The sequence below is a fragment of the Heterodontus francisci genome, chromosome 42 (assembly GCF_036365525.1).
Source record: "Heterodontus francisci isolate sHetFra1 chromosome 42, sHetFra1.hap1, whole genome shotgun sequence".
Classification (NCBI taxonomy): Eukaryota; Metazoa; Chordata; class Chondrichthyes; order Heterodontiformes; family Heterodontidae; genus Heterodontus; species Heterodontus francisci.
In genome coordinates, this window is record NC_090412.1 from 23,316,610 (window position 1) to 23,325,831 (window position 9,222).

Sequence of the window (9,222 nt, forward strand, 5' to 3'; positions counted from 1 at the left end):
GCTTTAGCATAGCTTCCTTGTTTTTGTACTCTGTTCCTCTATTCATAAAGACAAGGATTCCATATTTTTTGAAAAAGTTCTCAATTTGTTCTGTCTTCAGGGATTTATATGCATAAACCCACAGGTCTCTCCTATTGCACCTCCTTTAAAACTGTACCATTTACTTTATACTGCCTCTCTTCATTTTTCCTCCCAAAATGTATCACTTCACACTTCTCTTTGTTAAATTTCATCATCCATGTATCCACCCATTTTACCAGCCCGTCTATATACTCCTGAAGTCTGTTATTTCCTCCTCATTGTTTACTGCATTTCTGGGTTTCATTTCATATATGCAAACTTAGAAAACTATGGCGTCTGTACCCAAGTCCAGGTCATTAATATTAAAAGCGCAGTAGTCCTAATACTGACCCCTGAGGAACACCACTGTGTTCTTCTCTCCATTCTGGAAAACAACTGTTACCACTCATCTCTGATATAGAAACATTAACATTTTACAGCATAGAAGGAGGCCATTTGGCCCATCGTGCTTACGCTGGCTTTGTCAAACGAGCTTTCCAGTTCATCCTTTCCACTGCCCTTTTTTCGTATCATTTAACATTTTTCTCTTTCGAATATTCATTCACGTCCTTTTAAAATGCGTTATGGATCCTGCTCCCATCAGTGTTGCTGGAAGAGAATTCCATGTTCCAACAACTTTGTCAATAAATAAATTCTCCTAACCTCCCTCTTATTTCTTGTGTCCTCTGGTTACTTACTCACTGACATGTGTAAATAGATGTTCCCTGTTTACCTTATCAAGACCCTTCAATAATTTTACAAATCTGTGAGGTCGGTTCTCGGCTTTATCTCTTCAAATGAAATGGGGTCCATTTCTCTTGTCTTTACTCATAACTAAAGCCTCTCATCCTTAATATCACCCTCATGAATCTCTTCTGTAGCCTCTTGATATCCTACCAAAGGTAACACACAAACCCCTGGACACACACCTGTCTTGAGTAGAACACGTTGGGAGCTGTGGGTATGTAGGTGTATCTGAGGTTGGGGGGTACACTCACTGTTTACAACAGTGGTTCCAGTCTTTCTACAAGTTTAACTTTATCTGATTAAAGACACATTTAAAAAAAAAAATAATTGGAACATTAAGGATGAAGAAAATACCTTGAGCCCATCAAGCCCTCTCTTTGCACTGAACCATAGGGACTCTAGCACAATCCACCTCCCATAGTGAGCAGAAATAAAGGGCAGGTGGTGTCCTGCTAACCATCGCCTCCCAGAGGAATCAACCTACATTTTGTGTGGAAAATACAACATCATCTTTTCGGAACAGGGTAAGACCACTGAGCTCAGTAACCCATCTTGTTTTGATTGTTGGGGTCTGTGCTGTCACTGTCTGCTTCAATCCCCACTTTCTCTAGTGGCTTTTTGAATCTACTGATTGTATTTGTCACAATTCATTTTGACCAATTTTTCTCAACTTCCTTTCATGCTAATTTTCACTGTTTGGATGTTGTTAACAGTTCATTTGAATCAATTTGATCAATCCTCTGTTAATTTGGTGAGGATAGCAGACTTCTGTATTGGTTGGTATTTCAGTATTATGGGGAACATCTTTGAGACAACTAAATTTCAAACCCTAACTGGCTAATGGAAGGGTGGGAGTGTTCCCTATCTCTCAGTGTGTGCTTGTATGAATAAAGAGGCTTCCTCTTGTTGAGGCTTTCAATTTCTTTGTCTTGTATCACTTCCTTGGAGGATCAGGCTGCTCCATGGGGAAAATGTCACTACTGGCTACTGTTTAATACAGTAACCAATTTGACAATGCAAAGGAGTTATACAGCTGGAATGCCCTTAATTCCTCTCTACCCATAGCTTTGTTTCTAGATAGTGGGGGTCAGGGGGCTGTGTTTTTTGTCTTTTATCTAAATTGCTGATGACCTTTTATTTCAGATGATATTTTTGCTTCTGCCACGTCCTCAACCAGTAGCAAGAAACAGTCCAAATCCAAGACCAGATCAAAGCAGGCTGCCGTTCCGATCACACCAGACAGTAAAGCTGTGAACATTTTTGATGATCCTTTGAATGTTTTTGGACCATAGATTTGGTGAAGAACAACATTCGAGTTACAGGGAGGAGAGGGGGAGAGAAAAAACCTTTTTTTTGACTGTTTGACAGGAAGTGTTGCATTGCCCCAAATGAAGAAATACTTTGAATAACATTATGGCTAAACCATAAAGCTTGTTTCTTTCATCATAGGCAGTATTGACTGCTACTGCAGACTTCAATACTTGCCTCAGTGGTGGGACAGTGTTGTGGGTGCAGCTACCTTTGTGTTTAAGATTTGATAGTGTGCTCACAGGAGTAGTTCTGAATGCTTCACACTCATTTCCTTTCATTCTCTGGACCTGTGATGTACTCCTTTTTTCTCTTCTCCTCTCCATGCCATTGTTGGTTCTTTAATCATTAAATCATGGTATCTTTCGTCCAAGTTCTAATCATCCTCACTTTTTATATTCGTGCGAATTCTTCTCAAGTCAGTTGGTGTGTTTTAACATTATGAACATTGAGCACTTCATCTAAAAGCTAGTCGCTGGGTTTGCCACCCTTCTGACAGCCTTTGGTCATCAATTTTATTAAATTAATTCTCCTGTAAATTTTTGTGATATCAGATTTGAGATTACTTTCATAAACTATGTTCCAGGTTTCCAAATGGGATGAGTCGATAAGATCAGTGCAATATAATGTAAATACTTCTCCTGAAACGAAAGACATACTTCGTAAATAAGTTCATTACAAGCTTACAAAAGCCACAGAACAATAGACCTTATGGCATTTACTGGGTACTGAGGTCATTATGTTGAAATCAACAATTTGCTGTTGTATTTATTCCCTTCACACTGATGTTTTTGGTTCTGTTTAATCCTGTTTTGAGTTTAAAAGGCTTAGAAAAATAAAATTGCACCGGGGCAAAGCTTTGCAATAAATGTAATTGATGTCCAGCATCTTTTAGGAATTGTTTGCTTGGTCTTTGGGATGGATTTCTTTGGGATTTATCTTTTCACATAAGAACAGAGAAACATCCAGCTGCCTCAGCAATTACATTTATCATGTGGTCTGGGATTGAGTCTCTCAGATGAGGAAATTGTCTAGTTTAGTCCCCTGTCTTTGCTGCTCCTCTTGATAGAAGCATAGAATTGGCAAAAAGTTACAACACAGAGAGGCCATTCAGCCCATCATGTCTGCGCCGGCTGTAAAAAGGAGCCGTTCATTCTAATCCTACTTTCCCCAGCACCTGGTCCATAGCCTTGCATGTTACAGCACTTCAGGTGCTGGTCCAGGTACCTTTTAAATGAGTTGAGGGTTTCTGCCTCCACCACTGATCCGGGCAGTGAATTAATTCCAGACACCCACCACCCTCATGTCCCGTATAATCCTTCTACCAATCACCTTAAATCTGTGCCCCCTGGTAATTGACCTCTCCAATAGGGGAAGCAGATCCTTCCTGTCTTTCTATCTAGGCCCCTCATAATTTTGTACACCTCAACTGTGTACAGCAATGTGGGTTCCCCCTCTTGATTACTGCCCATTGACTTCTGGGGAGTGTACCTGTGAACTTTGGATGAGGACCGTTTGATTAGGAAGTGGAGCTCACTACCATGTGGAGTGGTTGAGGTGAATAGTATGGAAGCATTTGCAGGGAAGCTGGATAATTACATGAGGGAGAAAGGAATGAAAAGGATATAGTGATGGGATTAGATCATTTGGGCTGGGCACAGAGCAGTTGGGCCGAATGACCTGTTTCTGTGCTGTAAATTCTATGTAGGATCAGGATCCTTTAGTGATTTTCCCATCCACAGTAGAGGAATGTCACAAAATGACAGTATCTTCAAAATAAAATCCAAGCAGTTCCAGAAATTGATTTGGACTAACATTGCAGCTGTGTATTGGTGGTTTGGTTTGTGTGCGTGTGTTGAATGGAACATGTTGTAGAAATGACCAGACGGCAATCTACTTACTTCTCTTAGCATTAGGATCAGTAAGTATAAAAGATCATTGGCCTCTGAGGTTTGTCATTGGTCTTTTCTTTCCAAAGGCATTAACTTGTCAGGGTACAGCTGTAAGGATACCGATATCAGGGAGTGATGGCACACAGGCCGCTGAAGACATGTTCGGGGTCTTTGGAGAGTAAAGGTTAGTGTCAAAAATGGGGCAATAGAGCATGGAATGGTGAAAGGTTTATGAGGAAGAGGAGGGTCTTGTAGTATAAATGAATTCTTCTTCTTCTTTGGCCTCCTTATCTCGAGAGACAATGGGTAAGCGCATAGAGGTGGTTAGTGGTTGGTGGAGCAGCGCCTGGAGTGGCTATAAAGGCCTATTCCAGAGTGACAGACTCTTTCACAGGTGCTGCAGAAAAATTTGTTTGTCGGGGCTGTTACACAGTTGGCTCTCCCCTTGCGCTTCTGTCTTTTTTCCTGCCAACTGCTAAGACTCTTCGACTCGCCACATTTTAGCCCTGTCTTTATGGCTGCCCGCCAGCTCTGGCGATCGCTGGCAACTGACTCCCACGACTTGTGATCAATGTCACAGGACTTCATGTCGCGTTTGCCGACGTCTTTAAAGTGGAGACATGGACGGCCGGTGGGTCTGATACCAGTGGCGAGCTCGCTGTACAATGTGTCTTTGGGGATCCTGCCATCTTCCATGCGGCTCACATGGCCAAGCCATCTCAAGCGCTGCTGACTCAGTAGTGTGTATAAGCTGGGGATGTTGGACGCCTCAAGGACTTCTGTGTTGGAGATACGGTCCTGCTACCTGATGCCAAGTATTCTCCGGAGACAGCGAAGATGGAATGAATTGAGACGTCGCTCTTGGATTAAATGAATAGAACCCAAGGAAAGGGACCTATTGACATGGTCAGTGAATATTGAGGTGAGGTAGTTAGTGCTTAGGCACTTGAGAATGGGTTAATGAAGTAAGAGGTGGGTTGAGGGCCATGGGAGATGAGAAGCTACAGGTTAGGATTAGGGAAAGAATGATAACTGAGGTAGCTGAAGTTCGATCTTAAGAGACAAAACAAAAGTCTGAGATCTTCATCTTGGAGGTGAGCATGGAGGTCTTTGAGGAAGAAGGTCAAAGGAGCCACTTTGCGAAAATAAGTTTGCTATTGTCCTTATCCTCGGATAATAATTGTAGAATTACCAATGGAGGCAAGAACTGGTATGAAGGTTAGATCTGGTGATGGAAAAATAGACTAGTCGTGTTGCAAACTAGTAGCCTTTATACCCAGTTAGAGGTGGAAAATATACCAGAGCTTGGGGATTGCAAGGGACTTGGTGCCTTCAGTAACCCTGTCACCAGCAAGCGAACAGGTCCGTGGGGGCGGTGGTGCAAGGTCAAAGCAGAGGAACGTCAGAGTTCGGCTTCAGGCTGGTCTCCCACATTCTACTCTGTAAACTTGAGGCCATCCAAAACTCTGCTGCCCTTGCCTTAACTCACAGCAAGCCCCATTCCCCTATCATCCCTGTGCTCTCAGACCTATATTGGTTCCTGGTCAAGCAACGTCTTCATTTTAAAATCCTCATCCTTGTTTTCAAATCCCTCTGGCCTCGGTCCTCCCTATCTCTGTTATCTCCTCCATGCCTACAGCTCTCCACGATATCTCTGCTCCTCTAATTCTGGCCTCATGTGCTGATTTTAACTGCTCCACCATTGGTGGCCGTACCTTCAGTTGCCTAGGGTCTGAAGTACCAGAATACCCTCTCGATGCCTCTCCACCTCGCTGTCCCCTTTTTCAGACATTCCCGAAAATCATCTGACCTAATGTCATACTGTTTTATAATGCTCCTGTGAAGCGCCTTGGGATATTCTATTACATTAAAGGTGCTATATAAATATAAGTTGTTGTTGAAGAGGGAGCTTTGGGGGAGGGAACTGATGGTTGAGGCAGTGGGGGAACAGTGAGATTTGGATATTAAAAATGAGAAAGTGATCAGATGGGTTTGTTGACAATTAAAATCTTGGAGATCAAGTTTTTAAAAAAAAATGTTTCCTTCTTGCTCATTCCTCCCCTCTACTTCAGTTTACATCATTTAGTTATGAGGATCTGTCGGACTAGGAGGAGGCCATTCTGTCCTTCAAGCCTGTTCCTCTATTCGATTGGGTAAGGGTTGATCTGTATCTTGAATCCACTTATCTGCCTTTGATCCATGTTCCTCGATACCCTTACCAAATAGAAATCTGTGTCTTAGTCTTGAAAACGTCAATAAATCTAGCATCCAGTCATTTGAGAGAGGGAATTCCTCATTTCCACTATCCTCTGTGTGGAAGCGTGCTTCCCAATTTCACTTCGAAAAGGCCCAGCTCTAATTTTTGTTCTGCACTTTACACAGCCGGAAAATGCACATCAAAACTTGCCTTTACCAAAACAGCAGTGGGATAGTAGCCATTGTGGACTTGGAACCCCACCAGTGTGTCGGGCCCATTATGTGCTATTTTATGCTGCTTTGTAGCTCAAGTTGAGAACCCGCACCTCAGGGAAAAAGCAAACCTATCAATACCCTGCACGGGACACTGCTCACAGATCTATGTCCCCCTCGCTGTCCCCTCCTTCCCCTCACAGTCCTCACCTTCCCCTCCTCCCCCCTCACCTTCCCCTCCTGAGAAGTGTGAGGTGATGCATTTTTGGAGGACGAACAAGGCAAGGGATTATACAATGGATGGTAGGACCCTCGGAAGTACAGAGGGTCAGAGGGACCTTTGTGTACTTGTCCATAGATCACTGAAGGCAGCAGCACAGGTAGATAAGGTGGTTAGGAAGGCATATGGGATACTTGCCTTTATTAGCCGAGGCATAGAATATAAAAGCAGGGAGGTTATGATGGAGCTGTATAAAACGCTAGTTAGGCCACAGATGGAGTACTGTGTACAGTTCTGGGCACCACACTATAGGAAGGATGTGATTGCACTGGAGAGGGTGCAGAGGAGATTCACCAAGATGTTGCCTGGGATGGAAAGGTTCATCCAGAGGGTGGTTGGAATCTGGAACACACTGCCTGAAAAGGTGGTAGAGGCAGGAACCCTCACAACATTTAAGATGTATTTAGATGAGCACTTGAAATGCCATAACATACAAGGCTACGGGCCAAGTGCTGGAAAATGGGATTAGAATAGTTGGGTGCTTGATGGCTGGCACAGACACGATGGGCTGAAAGGCCTGTTTCTGTGCTGCATGACTCTTAAGACGGCCTGCCTGCCTGCCCTCCGTTCCCCTCACCTTCCCCTTCCTTCCCCTCCTCCCCCCCACCTTCCTCTACTCCCCCTCACTTTCCTCTACTCCCCCTCACTTTCCTCTACTCCCCCTCACTTTCCTCTACTACCCCACACCTTCCCCTCCTTCCCCCGCCTCTCCCTCTCCTTCCCCCGCCTCCTCCCTCTCCTTCCCCCGCCTCCTCCCTCCCCTTCCCCCGCCTCCTCCCTCCCCTTCCACCGCCTCCTCCCTCCCCTTCCCCCGCCTCCTCCCTCCCCTTCCCCCGCCTCCTCCCTCCCCTTCCCCCGCCTCCTCCCTCCCCTTCCCCCGCCTCCTCCCTCCCCTTCCCCCGCCTCCTCCCTCCCCTTCCCCCGCCTCCTCCCTCCCCTTCCCCCGCCTCCTCCCTCCCCTTCCCCCGCCTCCTCCCTCCCCTTCCCCCGCCTCCTCCCTCCCCTTCCCCCGCCTCCTCCCTCCCCTTCCCCCGCCTCCTCCCTCCCCTTCCCCCGCCTCCTCCCTCCCCTTCCCCCGCCTCCTCCCTCCCCTTCCCCCGCCTCCTCCCTCCCCTTCCCCCGCCTCCTCCCTCCCCTTCCCCCGCCTCCTCCCTCCCCTTCCCCCGCCTCCTCCCTCCCCTTCCCCCGCCTCCTCCCTCCCCTTCCCCCGCCTCCTCCCGCCTCCTCCCTCCCCTTCCCCCGCCTCCTCCCTCCCCTTCCCCCGCCTCCTCCCTCCCCTTCCCCCGCCTCCTCCCTCCCCTTCCCCCGCCTCCTCCCTCCCCTTCCCCCGCCTCCTCCCTCCCCTTCCCCCGCCTCCTCCCTCCCCTTCCCCCGCCTCCTCCCTCCCCTTCCCCCGCCTCCTCCCTCCCCTTCCCCCGCCTCCTCCCTCCCCTTCCCCCGCCTCCTCCCTCCCTTCCCCGCCTCCTCCCTCCCCTTTCCCTCCTCCTCCCCCCCAACCTTCTCCTCCTCCTCCACTCATAACTCCTCCTCCTCCCCCTCCAACCTTCTCCTCCTACTCCTCCCCCTCCAACCTTCTCTCCTACTCCTCCCCCTCCAACCTTCTCCTCTACTCCTCCCCCCTCCAACCTTCTCCTCCTACTCCTCCCCCCATAACTCCTCCTCCTCCCCCTCCAACCTGCTCCTCCTACTCCCCCCCCCCCCTCCAACCTTCTCCTCCTACTCCTCCCCCTCCAACCTTCTCCTCCTACTCCTCCCCCCTCCAACCTCCTCTCCCCCCCAAACTCCTCCTCCTCCTCTCCCCCCCCAAACTCCTCCTCCTCCTCCTCTCCCCCCCAATCTTCTCCTCCTCCTCCCCCCCCAACCTTCTCCTCCTCCTCCCCCCCCAACCTTCTCCTCCTCCTCCTCCTCCCCCCCAACCTTCCCCTCCTCCAACTCCTCCTCCCCAACCTTCCCCTCCTCCAACTCCTCCTCCCCAACCTTCTCCTCCTCCCCCTCCAACCTTCCCTCCTCCTCCCCCCAACCTTCCCCTCCTCCTCCCCCCAACCTTCCCTCCTCCTCCCCCCAACCTTCCCCTCCTCCTCCCCCCACCTTCCCCTCCTCCTCCCCCACCTTCCCTCCTCTCCCCCCCCACCTTCTCCTCCTCCCCCCCCACCTTCTCCTCCCCCCCCCACCTTCTCCTCCCCCCCCCCACCTTCTCCTCCCCCCCCACCTTCTCCTCCCCCCCCACCTTCTCCTCCCCCCCCACCTTCTCCTCCCCCCCCCACCTTCTCCTCCCCCCCCACCTTCTCCTCCCCCCCCCACCTTCTCCTCCCCCCCCCCACCTTCTCCTCCCCCCCCCACCTTCTCCTCCCCCCCCCACCTTCTCCTCCTCCCCCCCCCACCTTCTCCTCCTCCCCCCCCCCACCTTCTCCTCCTCCCCCCCCCACCTTCTCCTCCCCCCCCCACCTTCTCCTTCCCCCCCCCCACCTTCTCCTCCCCCCCCCACCTTCTCCTCCCCCCCCCACCTTCTCCTCCTCCCCCCCCACA

General features: G+C 49.2%; 1 protein-coding gene across 5 annotated transcripts in view; it reads left to right on the top strand.

Moving 5' to 3' along the window:
• Nucleotides 1-2,989, top strand: part of washc2c (WASH complex subunit 2C) — a 71,939-nt gene extending 68,950 nt beyond the window's left edge. For all 5 annotated transcript variants that reach the window (XM_068020211.1, XM_068020215.1, XM_068020212.1 and 2 more), the window contains one exon: nucleotides 1,951-2,989. In XM_068020211.1, the coding sequence (XP_067876312.1) occupies nucleotides 1,951-2,099 (149 nt within the window). In that variant the 3' untranslated portion in view covers nucleotides 2,100-2,989. The remainder of the gene's footprint in view (nucleotides 1-1,950) is intronic.
• Nucleotides 2,990-9,222: the final 6,233 nt, after the last annotated feature.